The sequence below is a fragment of the Nerophis lumbriciformis genome, linkage group LG17, assembly GCF_033978685.3.
Source record: "Nerophis lumbriciformis linkage group LG17, RoL_Nlum_v2.1, whole genome shotgun sequence".
Classification (NCBI taxonomy): Eukaryota; Metazoa; Chordata; class Actinopteri; order Syngnathiformes; family Syngnathidae; genus Nerophis; species Nerophis lumbriciformis.
Window position 1 is genome coordinate 14,317,807 of NC_084564.2, and position 22,049 is coordinate 14,339,855.

A 22,049-nucleotide genomic window follows, 5' to 3' on the forward strand; every position below is an offset into this window, starting at 1 on the left:
TACCCAAAAAACTATACATAATAATAAAGTGACCCGCTGTTTACTTAACTGCATTCAACAGATGTAAGACAAATGCATTTCTACAATAATATTTGACTACCGTATTTTTCGGAGTATAAGTCGCACCGGAGTATAAGTCGCACCTGCCGAAAATGCATAATAAAGAAGGAAAAAAACATATATAAGTTGCACTGGAGCCCGGCCAAACTATGAAAAAAACTGCAACTTATAGTCCGAAAAATACGGTACATACATTTTCTTATTTGCTTCTTACTATATTTTGACACATTTATTTATCCTCAGTTGCTGCTTGGTGTCCACACATTTTTAGACCAATCTAAATTTAGTAATGAAAAAAAGAGACTCACGTCCGACATGGAGGTGCCCCATGACCTCGGCGTTGCCATAGCTGTTCCACACCTCACAGACGTACGTCCCAGAGTCGCTGGGCTGCGTGCTCTCGATCAGCAGGCCGCTGTGAGTCTGGCGGAAGCGACTGTCGGGCTCCAGCGGGCTGTTGTCCTTGAGCCAGCGGTACTTGGGGAACGGGTAGCCCGACGCCTTGCACGGCAGCTCCACCCGGTGATTAATCATCACCTCGCGGTGGTCGAAGCCGTCCAAGATGCCTGGCTCGGCATTGGTGGGGTCTGGGAAGGGGCAGACAGAGCTGGTGTTAATTAGCTGAGTGTGGCAGCAAGATCCAATATGGATTCTGCCGGCGAGGATTTACTTCCAAACATTTTCTCCACAATACGTCTCACTTTTCATACACTGCAAAATAAATCACCTTAAAGGAAAGGAAAGTTGTAGCGTAAAGTAATCGTCCGATCACAGTCAACAGGAGCCCTAAGAGTCTGTGTTTGCAGAGTGTCACTGAACACATCACATTGCTATGTATAAGTCTAAGTCTAGTCACAACAGTGTGGCGTGTTCCGCTGTCTAGGTCAGGGGTCGGCAACCCTCTTTAGCGCCGCCCTAGTGGCTCTCTAAAGCTTTTTCAAAAATGTATGAAAAATGGAAAAAGTTGAGGGGGAATTTTTTTTTTTTTTTTTAATATGGTTTCTGTAGGAGGACAAACATGACACAAACCTCCCTAATTGTTATTAAGCACACTGTTTATATTAAACATGCTTCACTGATTCGAGTATTTGGCGAGCGCCGTTTTGTCCTACTAATTTTGGCAGTCCTTGAACTCACCTTAGTTTGTTTACATGTATATCTTTCTGCGACTTTCTAGGACGTGTTTTATGCCACTTATTTTTCTGTCTCATGTTGTCCACCAAACTTTTAATGTTGTGCATGAATCCACAAAGGTGAGTTTTGTTGATGTTATTGACTTGTGTGGAGTGCTAATCAGACATATTTGGTCACTGCATGACTGCGAGCTAATCGATGCTAACATGCTATTTAGGCTAGCTATATGTACATATTGCATCATTATGCCTCATTTGTAGCTATATTTGAGCTCATTTAGTTTCCTTTAAGTCATATTAATTCAATTTATATCTCATGACACACTATCTGTATGTAATATGGCTTTTAATTTTTTGCGGCTCCAGACAGATTTGTTTTTGTATTTTTGGTCCAATAAGGCTCTTTCAACATTTTAGGTTGCCGACCCCTGGTCTAGGTCAATGTCATTTTTCGGAGTATAAGTCGCTCCGTAGTATAAGTCGCACCGGCCGAAAATGCATAATAAAGAAGGAAAAAAACATATATAAGTCGCACTGGAGTATAAGTCGCATTATTGGGGGAAATGTATTTGATAAAACCCAACACCAAGAATAGACATTTGAAAGGCAATTTAAAATAAATAAAGAATAGTGAACAACAGGCTGAATAAGTGTACGTTATATGACGCATAAATAACCAACTGAGAAAGGTATGTTAACGTAACATATTATGTTAAGAGTCATTCAAATAACTATAACATATAGAACATGCTATACGTTTACCAAACAATCTGTCACTCCTAATCGCTAAATCCCATGAAATCTTATACATCTAGTCTCTTACGTGAATGAGCTAAAAAATATTATTTGATATTTTACGGTAATGTGTTAATAATTTCACACATAAGGCGCTCCTGAGTATAAGTCGCACCCCCGGCCAAACTGGAAAAAACTGCGACTTATAGTCCGAAAAACACTGTATGTCATTTTATTGTTATTCTCACATAAAAACAAGGAACCAAACTAAGATTTCAGGTGCCGTCGAACAGCAAACGTATAGAGAGAGTCAAAATGAGAATGGAATAGCAGCATTATATAGGGGTGTCAGAATGACGTTCAGAATGAATTGCGACTCTTATTTGTAACGATTCTTAATCGATTGAAAAATAAATAAATTTGTATTTCATTATAGGTCATAAAATCTCAGCAACAAGCTGTAATATCTTACTGAGATAATTTAGGACCAAAACACTTAAAACAAGTAAAACACTTTAACATAAAATCTGCTTAGTGAGAATAATTATCTTATCAGACAGAAAATAAGCAAATATCACCCTTATTTGAGATATTTAATTTCACTTAGATTTCAGTTTTTGCAGTGTAAACTTCAAATAAAGTCTGTCGTTCTTAAATCCAATGTTTTCTTTTGTCTAGTATCGATGAAATCGATTGATTGCCTTTCAAAACAAGGTTTGATGGATACCTACAGTATCTTCCCGAAGGACGACCGATCGAGCACAGATCGAAGTAGTTGTATATTAGGAATATAAATCGATGTATCAATTAATTGTGACACCCTTAGTGAAAACATGTACAGTAGCTTACTAGCTTGTTATATTTATGCATGCATTATGTTATTTGGAGCAGGAGTGTCCTAACATTTTCCACTGAGGGTCGCACTCTGAAAAATCAAAGCATGAGGGGGACATTTTGATATTTTTCATTTTCAAAACCAATAAAATATTTAGATTTTTTTTTTTACTTTAGGGCTCCCCTCAAGTTTGGTCCCGGGGACCAGGAGGGGTCTCGGTGATAATACTGTTCAAAGCAAGTCATATTTTTCTCCCCCAATGCTTAAATCTCTAGATCAATTTTAGATCTGTCGATTTAAAGTTTAATTTTTTTAATTGTTTAATGTTTTATGCCCTTTTTGTTTAAAAACATACCAAAAAAACCCCCCCAAAAAACTGTTTTTATGACAAACACACGATGTGCAATATTCCCCCCCACCCCCCAAAAAAAATAGTTTAAAGTGGAATATTTGATGTGTAGTATTCGGAGCCTTGAATAGGTCAATAATTCATAACAACAATGATTTTGATTCATTATTAATTTTTGAGCAAGGACGGTAAAAACAAAACAAAAGCCCCTATAATTCACAGGGATCCAAAAGAGCCCCACTCATAAAAGTGTTAAAAATAAGTCTTACATATTATTATCTTTTTTACTTTACAACTGCACTTGTTTTGGAATTTTGCCCATTGTTCACAATCATTATAAAAGACAAGAAGACACATTTTTTTGTTTTGTTAGGATTTTAAAGATGATAAAAAAAAACCCTGCTTGAAACGACTAATGACAGTCGCCGTTGTAGCCTTTAAAGCCTTCTAAAAAAACTTCAAAACCCTCCATCAACGTTTTATATACACATTGCAAGGATATATATATATATATATATATATATATATATGTATAATGTAGGTACAGACATATTCATAACAATATGTAATATGTTCAATATTGTTTTCACTGCTGGACTCTAGAAAGAGGTTCCCCAGCCTCCGAAGCAGAACCTCCAGGTTCTGTAACAGCTTCTTCCCTCAAGCCGTAAGACACTTGAACGCATCATAATTAAATGATCCCCTCAACTCCCCCCAAAATGGATTAACTCGCTGGAATAAAAAAGACAATATAACATACATCCATAAACGTGGACGCGTGTGAAAAAGTGCAATATATTTATCTGTACAGTAATCTATTTATTTATTTATATATATTTATATATATTTATTTATTTTATATATATATTTATATATTATTTATATATATTTATTTATTTATATATGCACTTTATTGCTTTTTTATCCTGCACTACCATGAGCTTATGTAACGAAATTTCGTTCTTATCTGTGCTGTAAAGTTCAAATTTGAATGACAATAAAAAGGAAGTCGAAGTCTAAGTCTAAGTCTATTTCCCATATTTTGATCGTTTTAATCACTTCCGGGACTAATTTCTTCCGTGCATTAATTTCTGTTTACATAGCAGCGCACGTCTGACTTCCGGCAACAATTGTTTGTTCCTACTTCCGGAATGAAACACACTTGCGTGTTATAATCATGGCAAACTTGGTAACAAACAACGAAGGCAAGTATTTTTGGACAAATGACGATTCACAACCTTATCATTTTGAAGCTGAATATACTGAGGATGAACTGCTGCTTATGCAAGCGAGCACGAAGGAAGAGTGAGACGTTGGAGCAGACGGACGCCGAGAGAGTGAGGTGAAAGTGACTCAAAGCTGCAAATGTGGAATTTGGAGCCATGTTATTTCGACATAAATGGAGTGCTTACCCAAAATCAACAGAAAACACCCCTGGCCAGCTGGACCAGACAAACAACTGTTCATCAAGTGAGTCACTTATCCTCTAAAGGCTTCGTTGGCCACATGCGTGGACAGCACATTTGAGCTCTTAATTCTAAAATTGTGTACACTACTGAATTGGGGTCTTATGTGCTTATGTGGACACTTATACTGCCATCTGGTGGTGTCAGAAGAGTATAACATACAATGGAATTTGGGGGGAAAAAAAGTGTAAAATAAGAATTAGCATGTCACTAAACATGAAGTACACGTTTGTTACTTATGGACTAAGTACATCATATCAAAATATGATTCTTAGTTTTTATTCTAATTAGAGACCAATAAGCCCAAATAGCAAAGAGAAATTAAAAAAGCATGTAAACAAACAGCTTGGGCCTTAAGAGGTTAAAGATCGACCACGATACACGGAGCACGTTATGCGTGTTAGTACAACTACAGTACATACGCTGTCTGGCTAGCTGAGAACAAACTGTACAAACTGTAATATGAGTGTCCATGTTTTTCAGTTTTTGAATGCATTTTAAAGTGATTTAGAGGTAGAATTGATTGCTCCCATTAGCTGCATTGCTAGTCACCAAGAACAAGCCGATTTTTACATGTAAGAATGCAAAAAAATAAAAAATAATGTGTCTTCTTGTAGGCAAAATTTCAAAAATAAAGTGCAGATCCCCATTAAATCTCTAGATAAATTTCAGCTCCATCAGTTGATATTAGGGATGTCCGATAATGGCTTTTTGCCGATATCCGATATTCCGATATTGTCCAACTCTTTAATTACCGATACCGATATCAACTGATATATGCAGTCATGGAATTAACACATTATTATGCCTAATTTGGACAACCAGGTATGGTGAAGATAAGGTACTCTTTAAAATGTTTTATAAAATAAGATAAATAAATTAAAAACATTTTCTTGAATAAAAAAGAAAGTAAAACAATATAAAAACAGTTACATAGAAACTAGTAATTAATGAAAATTAGTCAAATTAACTGTTAAAGGTTATTAGTACTATTAGTGGACCAGCTGCACGCACAATCATGTGTGCTTACGGACTGTATCCCTTGCAGACTGTATTGATCTATATTGATATATAATGTAGGAACCAGAATATTAATAACAGAAAGAAACAACCCTTTTGTGTGAATGAGTGTAAATGGGGGAGGGAGGTTTGTTGGGTTGGTGCACTAATTGTAAGTGTATCTTGTGTTTTTTATGTTGATTTAATAAAAAAAAAATAAAAAAAATAAAAAACGATACCGATAATAAAAAAAACGATACTGATAATTTCCGATATTACATTTTAACCCATTTATCGACATCCCTACTTGATAATATATATATTTTTAATGTTGTTTTTTGTTTGTTTTATGCCCTTTTTGTCAAAGAAAACATTTTTTTGTTATGGTAAAGACTCAAAATATGCAATATTTCCCCCCAAAAATATTTCAAAATGAAATATTTGATTTCATTTGGAGCTTTGAATAAGTTAATAATTCATCACAAAATGTATTTTGATTCATTATTATTTTGTTTTAGCAAAGACAGTTTTAAAGAAACAACAACCTGCATGGCAGTTTTGTGTTATTGGAGTCAACATTACAACTTTTTGGCATTACACTTCTTCTATTTAACTTTTATTTTTATTTTGCAATAGTATTATTAGAACAGGGGTCGGCAACCCGCGGTTCCGGAGCCGCATGCGGCTCTTTGATCACTCTGATGCAGCTCAGCTGCATACTTGCCGACCCCCCCAATTTTCCCGAGAGACTTACGGATATCAGTGCCTCTCGCAGATAACTCCTGGGATAAATATTCTCTGATTTTCACCCTTACAATAATAATAAGGGCGTGCCATGATGGTACAGCATTTAGCGCCCTCTACAATCTGTATCAACAGCGTGCTGGCCTAGCCTCACGTTGTATGTGACTTCTGCTTGCTCACATAAGTGACAGCAAGGCATACTTGCTCAACAGCCACACAGGTTACACTAACGGTGGCCATATAAAACAACTTTAACACTCTTACTAATAATGCGCCACACTTTGAACCAAAACCAAACAAGAATGACAAACACATTTCGGGAGAACATCTGCACCTTAACACAACATAAACACAACAGAACAAACACCCAGAATCCCATGCAGCCCTGACTCTTCCCGGCTACATTATACACCCCTGCTACCACCAAACCCTGCCCCCACACCAACCCTGCTCCCTGTGCGTCGGTTGAGGTGGGTGGGGTTTGGTAGCGGGGGTGTATAATGTAGCCCGGAAGAGTTAGGGCTGCATGGGATTCTGGGTATTTGTTCTGTTGTGTTTATGTTGTGCTACAGCGCAGATGTTCTCCCGAAATGTGTTTGTCATTCTTGTTTGGTGTGGGTTCACAGTGTGGCGCATTATTAGTAAGAGTGTTAAAGTTTTTTATACCGCCACCGTCAGTGTAACCTCTGTGGTTGATGACCAAGTATGCCTTGCTGTCACTTACGTGAGCAAGCAGATAAGACCCGCGGGCCGCACTAACATTCAATTTTCATATTAAGGTGTGGGCCGCATGTCTGAGACCCTTGGTTTATACATAGCACAAAGCAAAAAAAAACTTTGCATGCAGTGTTATTTCATTTTAAATGTCAAAAGATTTTTGTGGCTCCCATTGGTTTCTTTAATTTGTGAAACTGGTCAAAATGGCTCTTTGACTGGTAAAGGTTGCCGACCCCTGTGTTAGAATGTGCCACGGGCCGTTAAAAAAAAGAGCACCCCTGATCTGTTGTAAACACAGTGTAAACAATTGATGGCCATGCTGCGTAGTTCTAATAACATAAGCCTAAAAGCTCAGTTTTGCCCGTCTTTAAGGACCAAAACCTGCGTCTGGGTGTGGATGAAAAGCCAGAACGCTTAGAAAATATGCCTTTTTGAAATTTTAAGTCCTACTGATATTCAACTTGGGTATTATTACACCAAGGACACATTGTCCCTTTTACAGTATGTTAGCAGCAGGATTACAAGATGGATTGCTTCGGACTGGCAAGAGGTTTACGATGCGTGGAAAACAAAGAAAATCCGCACGAGCAAATCTGGTCAGAGCAGGTCAAGTCTCACATGTATAACATCTTCTGATTTAATTATTCAGTTTAATGTTCCTCAGCGAGAACTGAATGACATTAATGGTCACGGTGTGTTTAGATGATGAAAGAAAAGTGGTGTAAAACTGCACGTTCAACGTCATTTTGGTATTTCTAGTCAAAGATGGACTAATGATGCCGACCTGACACGATGAGACGGGCACTGTTGCTCTGGCGAGTCTCGCCGGTGTAGCGATGGCGCGTGGTGCAGCGGTAGTTGTTCAAGCCGTCCTCGGGCAGGACGTCCAGGATGTACAAGACTCCTGTGGGCGTGATGAGATGCCTTTGTCCTGCAACACATGAACGCAGCACACACCTATGTCACATTTGGTGCATAGAAAAAAAAAACAGTGGTTGTCAGACATTTGTACACCAAGTACCACCCTCCAGCACCTGCTGTATGACCAACATTATAACACTGTAGCGTAGTAGGCCTAAGTACTCATTAAAAACAAGGCTGGGGTTTTATTTAACAAAATATGTGTATTACTTTTGGCCACTGTAACATTACACACAGTTTGAAGAGTAACACTGTGTCTGGATATTTAATTGAGTGATTCTTTGGCGTACCACTAGATGGAGCCCCATACCACAGTTTGAGAACCACAGTGATAGAATAAATGTATTGCAGGGCCGGGACTAATCCACGTCAAAACTAATGAAACGTAAAAGCACTTAAAAACTAATACTTTTACTGTATATCCTTAAAAACACTTCTGTTATATAGAGGATCTTTGACTAGGTTAGTTTTTAGTGTATTTCAAACACACATGTAAGGTTACATTTTATTATGGGGCGGATTGCTATTGTCATGTAAAGGATCTATGACGAGCATTTTTTTGTTTTTGGAGTGTGTCCTTAAAACAGTATAGCGTTTCTGTTGCGAATAGGATCTTTGACTAGTGTTTTTGCAGTATCAGAGTGCTTCTGTATTATAAAAGATCTTTGGCAAGCGTTTTTGAGGTTGGCAGAGCGCTCCTGTCACATAGAGGATCTTTGACAAGCATTTTTTTGGAGTGAGACCTTAGACATAGCAGAGTGCTTCTTTTCATAGAGAGGATCTTTAGCAAGGATTTTAGAAACAGTACAGCGCTTTTGTCATAAAGAGGATCTTTGACTGGTGTTTTGGCAGTACTGTCGATCTAGAATGACAGCCGAGCCCTCCTGTGTCATAAAACATATTTTAATTAACTTTTTGCAACAGGTTCTGAAAGACAGCAGAGCGCTCCTGTCACATAAAGGATCTTTGACGAGTGTTTTTGGGGTAGGTACTCAGAAACAACAGAGTGCTCCTGTCATAGAGAGCATCTTTGATTCCTTTTTTGTAGGAATAAGTCCTTAAACACAGCAGAGTGCTTGTTTTTTTTTAATATAGAGGATCTTTGGCAAGCATTTATAGGGTTACGTTTTTAGAAATAGTAGAGCGCTCCTGTCTTGACTAGTGTTTTTGCAGTGGGTCCTTAAAGAAAGCAGAGCACTCCTCTCATATGGAGGATCTTTGACAAGCATTTTTTGGGGTAGATACTTAAAAACAACAGAGAGCTCCAGTCAAATAGACAATCTTTGACTAGCAATGTTTGGGTACAGCAGAGCGCTTCTGTCACATAGAGGATCTTTGACTAGTGTATTTGCAGTATTTGTCCTTAAAAACACTTGTCATATAGAGGATTTTTAACTAGTGTTTTTGCACTATAGGTCCTTAAACACACCAGCGCCCTCCTCTTATATAGAGGGTCTTTGACAAGCATTTTTTGGGGGTAGATACTTAAAAACAACAGAGAGCTTCTGTCAAATAGAGAATATTTGACTAGTAATTTTTTGGTACAGTAGGTACTTAAAAACAGCAGAGCGCTTCTGTCAAATAGAGGCTCTTTGACTAATTTTTCTTGCATTATAAGTCCTTAAAAGCAGCAGAGTGCACCTGTCATAAAGAGGATCTTTGACTAGTGTTTTTGCACTATAGGTCCTTGAACACAGCAGAGTGCTCCGTCACAATTTTTAGGACTCGTGTTTTTGAAGTAGCTCCTTAAAGACAGCAGAGCGCTTCTGTCATTTGGAGGATCTTTGACTAGTGTGTTTGCAGAATAGGTCCTTAAAAACACATGTCATATAGAGGATTTGTAACTAGTGTTTTTGCACTATAGGTCCTTAAACACACCAGGGCCCTCCTCTTATTTAGAGGGTCTTTGACAAGCATTTTTTTGGGGTAGATACTTAAAAACAACAGAGAGCTTATGTCAAATAGAGAATTTTGACTAGTAGTTTTTATGGTACAGTAGGTACTTAAAAACAGCAGAGCGCTTCTGTCATGTAGAGGATCTTTGACTAGTGTTTTTGCAGAATAGGTCCTTAAAAACACTTGTCATATAGAGGATCTTTGACTAGTGTTTTTGCACTATAGGTCCTTAAACACAGCAGAGCACTCCTCTTATAGAGAAGATCTTTGACAAGCATGTTTTGGGGTAGATACTTAAAAACAACAGAGAGCTTCTGTCAAATAGAGAATTTTTGACTAGTATTTTTTTGGAACAGTAGGTACTTAAAAACAGCAGAGCGCTTGTGTCATATAGGGGATCTTTGACTAGTGTTTTTGCAGAATAGGGCCTTAAAAACAGTCATATAGAGGATCTTTGACTAGTGTTTTTGCAGAATAGGGCCTTAAAAACAGTCATGTAGAGGATCTATGACTAGTGTTTTTGCACTATAGGTCCTTAAAAACAGCGGAGTGCACCCGTCACAAAGAGGATCTTTGACTAGTGTTTTTGCAGTAGGTCCGGGAAGACACAGCAGAGTGCTCTGTCACATAATGGATCTTAAAATAGTGTTTTTGCACTATAGGTCCTTAGATACAGCAGAGCACTCCTCTTATATAGAGGATCTTTGACAAGCATTTTTTGGGGGGAGATATTTAAAAACAACAGAGAGCTCCAGTCAAATACATAATCTTTGACTTTTGGTACAGTAGGTACTTAAAAACAGCATGGCACTTCTGTCATATAGAGGATCTTTGACTAGTGTTTTTGCACTATAGGTCCTTAAAAACAGCAGAGTGCACCTGTCATAAAGAGGATTTTTGACTAGTGTTTTTGCACTATAGGTCCTTAAACACAGCAGAGCACTCCTCTTATAGAGAAGATCTTTGACAAGCATTTTTTGGGGTAGATACTTAAAAACAACAAAGAGCTTCTGTCAAATAGAGAATCTTTGACTAGTATTTTTTTGGAACAGTGGGTACTTAAAAACAGCAGAGCGCTTCTGTCATATAGAGGATCTATGACTAGTGTTTTTGTACTATAGGTCCTTAAAAACAGCAGAGTGCACCTGTCACAAAGAGGATCTTTGACTAGTGTTTTTGCAGTAGGTCCGGGAAGACACAGCAGAGTGCTCTGTCACATAAAGGATCTTTGAATCGTGTTTTTGCATCGATCCTTAAATACAGCAGAGCAGTCCTCTTATATAGAGGATCTTTGACAAGCATTTTTTGGGGGGAGATACTTAAAAACAACAGAGAGCTCCAGTCAAATACATAATCTTTGACTTTTGGTACAGTAGGTACTTAAAAACAGCATAGCACTTCTGTCATATAGAGGATCTTTGACTAGTGTTTTTGCACTATAGGTCCTTAAACACAGCAGAGCACTCCTCTTATAGAGAAGATATTTGACAAGCATTTTTTGGGGTAGATACTTAAAAACAACAGAGAGTTTCTGTCAAATAGAGAATCTTTGACTAGTATTTTTTTGGAACAGTGGGTACTTAAAAACAGCAGAGCGCTTCTGTCATATAGAGGATCTATGACTAGTGTTTTTGCACTATAGGTACTTAAAACAGTCATATAGAGGATCTATGACTAGTGTTTTTGTACTATAGGTCCTTAAAAACAGCAGAGTGCACCTGTCACAAAGAGGATCTTTAACTAGTGTTTTTGCAGTAGGTCCGGGAAGACACAGCAGAGTGCTCTGTCACATAAAGGATCTTTGAATAGTGTTTTTGCACTATAGGTCCTTAAATACAGCAGAGCACTCCTCTTATATAGAGGATCTTTGACAAGCATTTTTTGGGGGGAGATACTTAAAAACAACAGAGAGCTCCACTGATGTCATATAGAGGATCTTTGTGTTGGGTCCTTCAAAACCAGAGAGCTTCTGTCATGTTGAGGATCTTTGACTCATGTTAATGCAGGAGGTACAAACAGCAAAAGACGCCTGTGATATTTACAATATATATACGATCTTTGACTAGACCTGACATTGTTGTGTAAACAATGATACTGTATGTAATATAATAAAACCACATAACATGACCTGGCTGCATGGCCTCGAGTCTGACATATGTAATGAGCTCTTTTTTTCTTGTCTGCCGTGACTTCAAAACACTTTATTTGCATTGCAAAGCGGCGCCGCTTTAATATTTATGGTTGTTTTGCTCTTTGGACAAAATGGCCTTCCAAATAGGTGCTTTGAGCCTGCATGAAAAATGCATGCAATGCAAGCAGTTGCACAGAGGGGTTGAGGGGCTCCGTTTTCTGTGTGGCTTCACAAATGAGATGCCACCTCCCTAAGGTCACGTAATGTCATCCCCTATGGAGGCGGCGCCGACATGGCACGCTAAAGTGCAGTCGTGCCACGCCAAGTCCAAAACTATGAGCAATAAAACGTACATAATAAACATTTAAAATGCAGAGTAATTACATCATTTATAACATATATATGCCACTGGAGACTCATTTGCATGAACGCGGCGCCTAATTGGCTTACATTTGTGATTATTAGAATTGCAAAAGGAGAACAGACCTTGTGGGGTTACGCAAACAGGGGGGAGGATAAAGAGCAAAGGGGCAGAGGCGAAGGAACGGCGGAGCGATTGTAAGCGCTGACCTAGATAGGAGCGACAACGGATCCCTCGGATTTGATGCCCTGAAGGGGTTTTTACTGGTTTACATGCTGTGGAATAGCCGAGCAGCAAGTGGAATGTATGAAGGTGGAGGGGAGTAAGGGCTGTGTGTGTGTGTGTGTGTGTGTGTGTGTGTGTGTGTGTGTGTGTGTGTGTGTGTGTGTGTGTGTGTGTGTGTGTGTGTGTGTGTGTGTGTGTGTGTGTGTGTAGGCGCCGGCAGCCTTGTGTGCATGTGAGCGTGCAAGACAATAGTGGGAGGACATCTTCTCAGGGCATGAGGAGGAGGACGGGGGCAACAACACAACAAAATTCATTTTCACGTTCCACTGAATTCCCACTTTGTATATCATGAACGACAGGAGACTAAGGTTAAGTTCATAAAGGACAAATCCACACCAACATGTCTCTTATGCCGTACCGGCCAAAACAATACACGAGCGTCCACTCCACGCCGCCCCTCTCTTGTCTTCCCTCCCGCCCGGGTTCTTCCATTTTGATTTCTGTACTGGTCTTATGAAATCTCGCAGTGGAATCCATCTTGAGCCGAGGCAAAATTGTGTTTCGCTGCAGCGATTTTTTTTCCCCTCTTCAAGCAGCGGCGTACACGCAGACGCCACAGCTCGGACACAATGGAGCTGGGGCCGCCACATACAAACCCCGTTTCCATATGAGTTGGGAAATTGTGTTAGATGTAAATATAAACGGAATACAATGATTTGCAAATCCTTTTCAACCCATATTCAATTGAATATGCTACAAAGACAAGATATTTGATGTTCAAACTCATAAACTTTATTTTTTTTTGCAAATAATAATTAACTTAGAATTTCATGGCTGCAACACGTGCCAAAGTAGTTGGGAAAGGGCATGTACACCACTGTGTTACATGGCCTTTCCTTTTAACAACACTCAGTAAACGTTTGGGAACTGAGGAGACACATTTTTTAAGCTTCTCAGGTGGAATTCTTTCCCATTCTTGCTTGATGTACAGCTTAAGTTGTTCAACAATCCGGGGGTCTCCGTTGTGGTAGTTTAGGCTTCATAATGCGCCACACATTTTCAATGGGAGACAGGTCTGGACTACAGGCAGGCCAGTCTAGTACCCGCACTCTTTTACTATGAAGCCACGTTGATGTAACACGTGGCTTGGCATTGTCTTGCTGAAATAAGCAGGGGCGTCCATGGTAACGTTGCTTGGATGGCAACATATGTTGCTCCAAAACCTGTATGTACCTTTCAGCATTAATGGTACCTTCACAGATGTGTAAGTTACCCATGTCTTGGGCACTAATACACCCCCATACCATCACAGATGCTGGCTTTTCAACTTTGCGCCTATAACAATCCGGATGGTTCTTTTCCTCTTTGGTCCGGAGGACACGACGTCCACAGTTTCCAAAAACAATTTGAAATGTGGACTCGTCAGACCACAGAACCCTTTTCCACTTTGTATCAGTCCATCTTAGATGAGCTCAGGCCCAGCGAAGCTGACGGCGTTTCTGGGTGTTGTTGATAAACGGTTTTCGTCTTGCATAGGAGAGTTTTAACTTGCATTTACAGATGTAGCGACCAACTGTAGCTACTGACAGTGGATTTCTGAAGTGTTCCTGAGCCCATGTGGTGATATCCTTTACACACTGATGTCGCTTGTTGATGCAGTACAGCTTGAGGGATCGAAGGTCACGGGCTTAGTTGCTTACGTGCAGTGATTTCTCCAGATTCTCTGAACCCTTTGATGATATTACGGACCGTAGATGGTGAAATCCCTAAATTCCTTGCAATAGCTGGTTGAGAAAGGTTTTTCTTAAACTGTTCAACAATTTGCTCAGGCATTTGTTGACAAAGTGGTGACCCTCGCCCCATCCTTGTTTGTGAATGACTGAGCATTTCATGGACTCTACTTTTATACCCAAACATGGCACCCACCTGTTCCCAATTTGCCTGTTCACCTGTGGGATGTTCCAAATAAGTGTTTGATGAGCATTCCTCAACTTTATCAGTATTTATTGCCACCTTTCCCAACTTCTTTGTCACGTGTTGCTGGCATCAAATTCTAAAGTTAATGATTATTTGCAAAAAAAAAAGTTTATCAGTTTGAACATCAAATATGTTGTCTTTGTAGCATATTCAACTGAATATGGGTTGAAAATGATTTGCAAATCATTGTATTCCGTTTATATTTACATCTAACACAATTTCCCAACTCATATGGATCCACGCCGGACGCAAAAATGCCTTGGAAACGTTCGTTTTGTGCGACCAAAACAGCTGACACGGCGCCTTGAGTCATACACGACCTGATGGCACTGACACAAAATCCTACATCTTTATGATGTTGCCTTGACGGGACAAATATGTCAGTGGAAATGTGGATAGGGGATGCAATAATTGGACGGACAACATGTTGGTTCACAAGCTACAGGACAGGTGGCTGACAAAGTAAACTGATGGCCAACTATTCGAGGAATTGGGCCAGAAGTAAAACTTTAATGTCCTTAAATGTCCTTTAATGTCCTGTCAAATCCAGATCTGACTCCTTATTTTCTGTTTTTGTTTTTTTTTCCCTTCCAGCGCTCCTTTTTTCATTCCGCTTCCTTCGCCAAACCTGTCCCTGATTGGCAATCTGGGCTCACCTGTTGCCAAACAGGCGTCTTTGTATCGTTGTAAATAGAGATGTCGGCCAATAAATGCTTTAAAATGTAATATCGGAAATTATCGGTATCGGGTTGTTTTTTTTACCGGTATCGTTTTTTTTCTTCCTTTTAATCAACATAAAAACACAAGATACACTTACAATTAGTGCACCAACCCAAAAAAACTCCCTCCCCCATTCACACTCATTCACACAAAAGGGTTGTTTCTTTCTGTTATTAATATTCTGGTTCCTACATTATATATCAATATATATAAATACAGTCTGCAAGGGATACAGTCCGTAAGCACACATGATTGTGCGTGCTGCTGGTCCACTAATAGTACTAACCTTTAACAGTTAATTTTACTCATTTTCATTCATTACTAGTTTCTATGTAACTGTTTTTACATTGTTTTACTTTCTTTTTTATTCAAGAATTTTTTTTAAATTAATTTATCTTATTTTATTTTATAATTTTTTTTTAAAAAGTACCTTATCTTCACCATACCTGGTTGTCCAAATTAGGTGTTAATTCCACGACTGTATATATCGGTTGATATCGGTATCGGTTGATATCGGTATCGGTAATTAAAGAGTTGGACAATATCGGGATTTCGGATATCGGCAAAAAGCCATTATCGGACATCCCAAGACCTAAGATATCAGACACAAGACATTGACACAACGTTGATTATACAAACACGTCCTTAGAAACAACGTTGTAAAATAGTTGTATTCGTACATTGAGACAACGCTGATGTCTAATGTTGTGAAATGACCAGATTTCAATGGTCGAATCAACGTCACAACCTGACATTGAATGAACGTCGTCAAAAAGCATGTTGTTTCAACGTTGTATTTGTGTTGTAGAGTATCGGCGGGAAAATGACCACAGCTCAGTGGTTAATTCATCGTCAGAACCCGACATTGATTTACGCCGTCAAAAAGCATGTTGTTCCAACATAACATTGGAGTTGCTCAATATCAGGACCGAATTCAACAAGTTCTCAACGTTGTTTCAATGTTTTGTGCCTGCTGGGAACAAATATAGCAGAATATGATGCATTTAGATTGGGGATATTTGATCTACATTACATAATGATCTGGTCCACTAATAGTACTAACCTTTAACAGTTAATTTGACTAATTTTCATTAATTACTAGTTTCAATGTAACTGTTTTTATATTGTTTTACTTTCTTTTTTATTCAAGAAAATGTTTTTAATTTATTTATCTTATTTTATTATAATTTTTTTAAAGTACCTTATCTTCACCATACCTGGTTGTCCAAATTAGGCATAATAGTGTGTTAATTCCACGACTGTATATATCGGTTGATATCGGTATCGGTTAATATTGGTATCGGTAATTAAAGAGTTGGACAATATCAGAATATCGGATATCGGCAAAAAGCCATTATCGGACATCCCTAGACCTAAGATATCAGACACAAGACATTGATACAACGTTGATTATACAAACACGTCCTTAGAAACAACGTTGTAAAATAGTTGTATTCGTACATTGAGACAACGCTGATGTCTAATGTTGTGAAATGACCAGATTTCAATGGTCGAATCAACGTCACAACCTGACATTGAATGAACGTCGTCAAAAAGCATGTTGTTTCAACCTTGTATTTGTGTTGTAGAGTATCGGCAGGAAAATGACCACAGCTCAGTGGTTAATTCATCGTCAGAACCCGACATTGATTTACGCCGTCAAAAAGCATGTTGTTCCAACATAACTGTCACGACTGGGACTGTGGCGTAGTTTGTTCTCCCGAGGTGCAAAAGATTTGGACCATACGTGGCGTGAAGGTGAATACATGATTTATTTAAACACTATAACTACAAAAAAGAGTACAAACGAAAAGCGCGCACAGTGGCGGAGAAACGACTTGGCTATAAAAACAAATACTTGCACAAAGGCAGAAACTATGAACAACAAAAAACACTAACTGTGGCTTAATAAACAAAAACTTACTTGGCATGGAACCGGCATGAAAAAAGAGCAGCAAGGGTCTTACGGGTGTGTGGAGAGTGTGCAGAAGCATAAATGCGGGATGTCGTCAGCACGACAAACTGAAAACAATGAACTTAAATACTATAGACATGATTAGTGAAAGCAGGTGCGTGACTCAAAACGTGAAACAGGTGCGTGACGTGACAGGTGAAAACTAATGGTTGCTATGGTGACAAAACAAAACAAAAGTGCACAAAAAGTCCAAAAACAAAACCGAACATGACTAAAACAAAACATGATCACACAGACATGACAATAACATTAGAGTTGCTCAATATCAGGACCGAATTCAACAAGTTCTCAACGTTGTTTCAATGTTTTGTGCCTGCTGGGAACAAATATAGCAGAATATGATGCATTTAGATTGGGGATATTTGATCTACATTACATAATGATCTGGTCCACTAATAGTACTAACCTTTAACAGTTAATTTTACTAATTTTCATTAATTACTAGTTTCAATGTAACTGTTTTTATATTGTTTTACTTTCTTTTTTATTCAAGAAATTTTTTTAAATTAATTTATCTTATCTTATTTTATAAATTTTTTTAAAAGTACCTTATCTTCACCATACCTGGTTGTCCAAATTAGGTGTTAATTTCACGACTGTATATATCGGTTGATATCGGTATCGGTAATTAAAGAGTTGGACAATATCGGAATATCGGATATCGGCAAAAAGCCATTATCGGACATCCCTAATTGAAATACTTTGTATAGTTCAAGACTTACGATCATTTGAAAACATCACTGCACATCATAATGACAGCTACAGTTTCCATCTTAAAGGTCTAAAAAAATTATTATGGAATGTCCGGCGAGGCAGATTGAAAAGCTTAACGGGCCACATGCTTAATTTGCCCAGGTCTGCCATAGATGTCCCTGCTCTGTGTGCTAGGTCATTAGCATCACAATCTGTCTATTCTGTCTGTTTTTTCCCACTTAAAACGCGATCTTTTTGGCAATAAGCAGCAGACCTGTCCACTCTGTGAATGCAGTTCTGCTGATTTCCGAGTGGACGCCTGCCACGACTCCCGCAGAGACGTGAGTGATGTGCCGTCATGCTCATTTCTGTCTGCTCAGATTGCCGCTGCGGTGCAGGGTGAAGGAGGTATGCGAACGTTTGAAACGCAGCTTCAGTGAGAGATGATTGAGGTCAGAACAGACTAATGGGAAGCTCCTTGGGGCGCTGTGGCTGCATGCGGAGAAACTTAACCAGCAAACTAAGATACATGCATACATTTACCAGTAAAATGGATGATATGTGGCATAATTACATCCAGTAGATGTTTGAAATGCCACTCTTATCAAGCAAGTGTAAGAAGAAGTTAACATGTGATAGTAAACAGATTAAGGAAGTGTTTCTTCATTTTCGCACTGCAAAAAATATCTGTTTCTCAGTTGCGAACCGTATGGTACTCAGTTGTAATACACTTTTTAACCACTTGTGGCAGTAGTGACATTCTCAAACAGAAGTCTGCATCTAAAGTCATAGGGAAAGTTCTTAAACGCAAACATGACCAAAGTGCTCTTTAATTTTATACAGTTTAGTTAAGAACGAGGACGCCGTGGTGCGGTGGTTATAGCGGCCGTGCCAGCAACCTCAGGTTCCAGGTTCGATCCCTGCCACTCACTGCCATTGTGTCCTTGGGCAAAACACTTCACCCTTGCTCCCAGTGCCGCTCACACTGGTGTATGAATGGGAATGAATGTTTGGTGGCGGTCGGAGGGGCCGTAGGCGCAAAGTGGCAGCCATGCTTCCGTCAGTCTACCCCAGGGCAGCTGTGGTTACAACCCTCGTTGATCGCTGTTAATTAGTTCGTGGCCTTACTGTGGTAAATCAAGTTCCGCGACGTCGGAATTATTCATTATAAATCTAATATTTTACACACCCCGTTTCCATATGAGTTGGGAAATTGTGTTAGATGTAAATATAAACGGAATACAATGATTTGCAAAGATTTACAAAGACAACATATTTGATGTTCAAACTGATAAATAATCATTAACTTTAGAATTTGATGCCAGCAACACGTGACAAAGAAGTTGGGAAAGGTGGCAAGAAATACTGATAAAGTTGAGGAATGCTCATCAAACACTTATTTGGAACATCCCACAGGTGAACAGGCAAATTGGGAACAGGTGGGTGCCATGATTGGGCATAAAAGTAGATTCCATGAAATGCTCAGTCATTCACAAACAAGGATGGGGGCGAGGGTCACCACTTTGTCAACAAATGCGTGAGCAAATTGTTGAACAGTTTAAGAAAAACCTTTCTCAACCAGCTATTGCAAGGCATTTAGGGATTTCACCATCTACGGTCTGTAATATCATCAAAGGGTTCAGAGAATCTGGAGAAATCACTGCACGTAAGCATCTAAGCCCGTGACCTTCGATCCCTCAGGCTGTTCTGCATCAACAAGCGACATCAGTGTGTAAAGGATATCACCACATGGGCTCAGGAACACTTCAGAAACCCACTGTCAGTAACTACAGTTGGTCGCTACATCTGTAAGCGCAAGTTAAAACTCTACTATGCAAGGCGAAAACCGTTTATCAACAACACCCAGAAACGCCGTCGGCTTCGCTGGGCCTGAGCTCATCTAAGATGGACTGATACAAAGTGGAAAAGTGTTCTGTGATCTGACGAGTCCACATTTCAAATTGTTTTTGGAAACTGTGAACGTCGTGTCCTCCGGACCAAAGAGGAAAAGAACCATCCGGATTGTTATAGGCGCAAAGTTGAAAAGCCAGCATCTGTGATGGTATGGGGGTGTATTAGCGCCTAAGACATGGGCAACTTACAAATCTGTTCAGGCGCCATTAATGCTGAAAGGTACATACAGGTTTTAGAGCAACATATGTTGCCATCCAAGCAACGTTACCATGGATGCCCCTGCTTATTTCAGCAAGACAATGCCAAGCCACGTGTTACATCAACGTGGCTTCATAGTAAAAGAGTGCGGGTACTAGACTGGCCTGCCTGTAGTCCAGACCTGTCTCCCATTGAAAATGTGTGGCACATTATGAAGCCTAAAATACCACAACGGAGACCCCCGGACTGTTGAACAACTTAAGCTGTACATCAAGCAAGAATGGGAAAGAATTCCACCTGAGAAGCTTAAAAAATGTGTCTTCTCAGTTCCCAAATGTTTACTGAGTGTTGTTAAAAGGAAAGGTCATGTAACACAGTGGTGAACATGCCCTTTCCCAACTACTTTGGCACGTGTTGCAGCCATGAAATTCTAAGTTAATTATTATTTGCAAAAAAAAATAAAGTTTATGAGTTTGAACATCAAATATCTTGTCTTTGTAGTGCATTCAATTGAATATGGGTTGAATAGGATTTTCAAATCATTGTATTCCGTTTATATTTACATCTAACACAATTTCCCAACTCATATGGAAACGGGGTTCGTAACAGCTAAAGCATAAAAAACTGTTTACGACCTACTAAATATGTATTTTTAACATTATGAGACACATATCCATCTTTACACTCGTTTAATCTAACATAGTACTGTTGCTTGAGACTGAGCCAATCAGGGGCTGCGATACTGACGAGCCAGTTTGACTAGTCTCCCCTCATCCCGTGGCCAATACTGCTCCAGTGTTGATATCTGTAGTCCATTTAGTCATTTTTATGCTAGACAATGCTTTACTTAGAGTGAAGATGAAGAGTGAAAACTATATCAGTAGGTCGTCTACAGCCACACCTGTTGGCGTCAATGGGTTTTAATTTCATTGAACTTTGTTGTCATACCAGCGCACATGAGATGGCACAACAATAACATGGGAAAAGATTATAGTTAATAATATAATATATACTTGTAAAGAGGTGTTAATTGGAATATAAATCGGTATCAAATTTGGCCTCAAAGACTCCATGTTTTTTTTTTTAGCAAACCGATGAGGCACAAGAGCAGCCCACAAATATTGATTATCATTTCGATCGGGAAAACTCGACTCATGAATCCGATAAAAGTGTCTTTCTCTGAAGGCACCTGCCGCGTGAATGGATTTCAGCAATGCAAGAGAATAACAGAGCGGCCATTGACGCCCCAGCGAAGAAGGCGTCCTTTGCTTCGGTGCAGCTTTTGGCATCCATGCTAAAATGCTAAGAGAGCCTCTGTGTCTTATTTGTACGCCCACAAAAAAATGTGTGTTCCTGTTTGGCTCTTTCTACTTCCTCGCCTGCTTCGTCCTCGCTTAATCTCACAACCTATCGGACGTCTAAAGAACAACTTGAAACCTGATTTTCATATCTTAGATCAGGGAGCAGATGTTTTTTCCTATTGCAATACTGGGGGTTGTTGGCGTTGTGGCACCACTTTCTGTACATTGAACACGGCCTCTCATTTATCATGAATTATTGCTGCGTTGCAATCCATGCACAAAATGTCCAACTGCTATGAGATGAACGATTCATATTTAATAAAGAAGCCCAGCGAGTGAAGGATGTCAATGTAAATAAATTATAACCACACACACACACACACACACACACACACACACACACACACACACACACACACACACACACACACACACACACACACACACATCTGATTTGTCCTGGTACCGGTCGCTTAGATTTGCTTAGTGACAGTAATGGGATTACTTTAACTGCTGAGTGAGGACATTTAAATGCTTTTTGGCAGGGTTTTTATTGCTTCAGTCAAATCTTTTTACCATCAATTTGAGATTTGTTGTCGAGAGGGAAGATTTTTTTTTAATAACCAGCTAAATTGGGCGGCAAAATAGTAAAAAAAAAAAAAAACAATAACTCCCTTAACAATGAAGACATCTTGGGGA

The 22,049-nt window shown here is 39.1% G+C and overlaps 1 protein-coding gene across 2 annotated transcripts in view; it reads right to left on the reverse strand.

The window, feature by feature from the left end:
- LOC133614533 (cell adhesion molecule DSCAM-like) overlaps positions 1-22,049 on the reverse strand; it is a 299,360-nt gene that overhangs the window by 112,177 nt on the left and 165,134 nt on the right. For both annotated transcript variants that reach the window (XM_072914993.1, XM_072914992.1), the window contains exons 5-6: positions 7,823-7,969; positions 369-647 (exon numbers count right to left, since the gene is read on the reverse strand). In XM_072914993.1, coding sequence (XP_072771094.1) covers positions 369-647; positions 7,823-7,969 — 426 coding nt within the window. The remainder of the gene's footprint in view (positions 1-368; positions 648-7,822; positions 7,970-22,049) is intronic.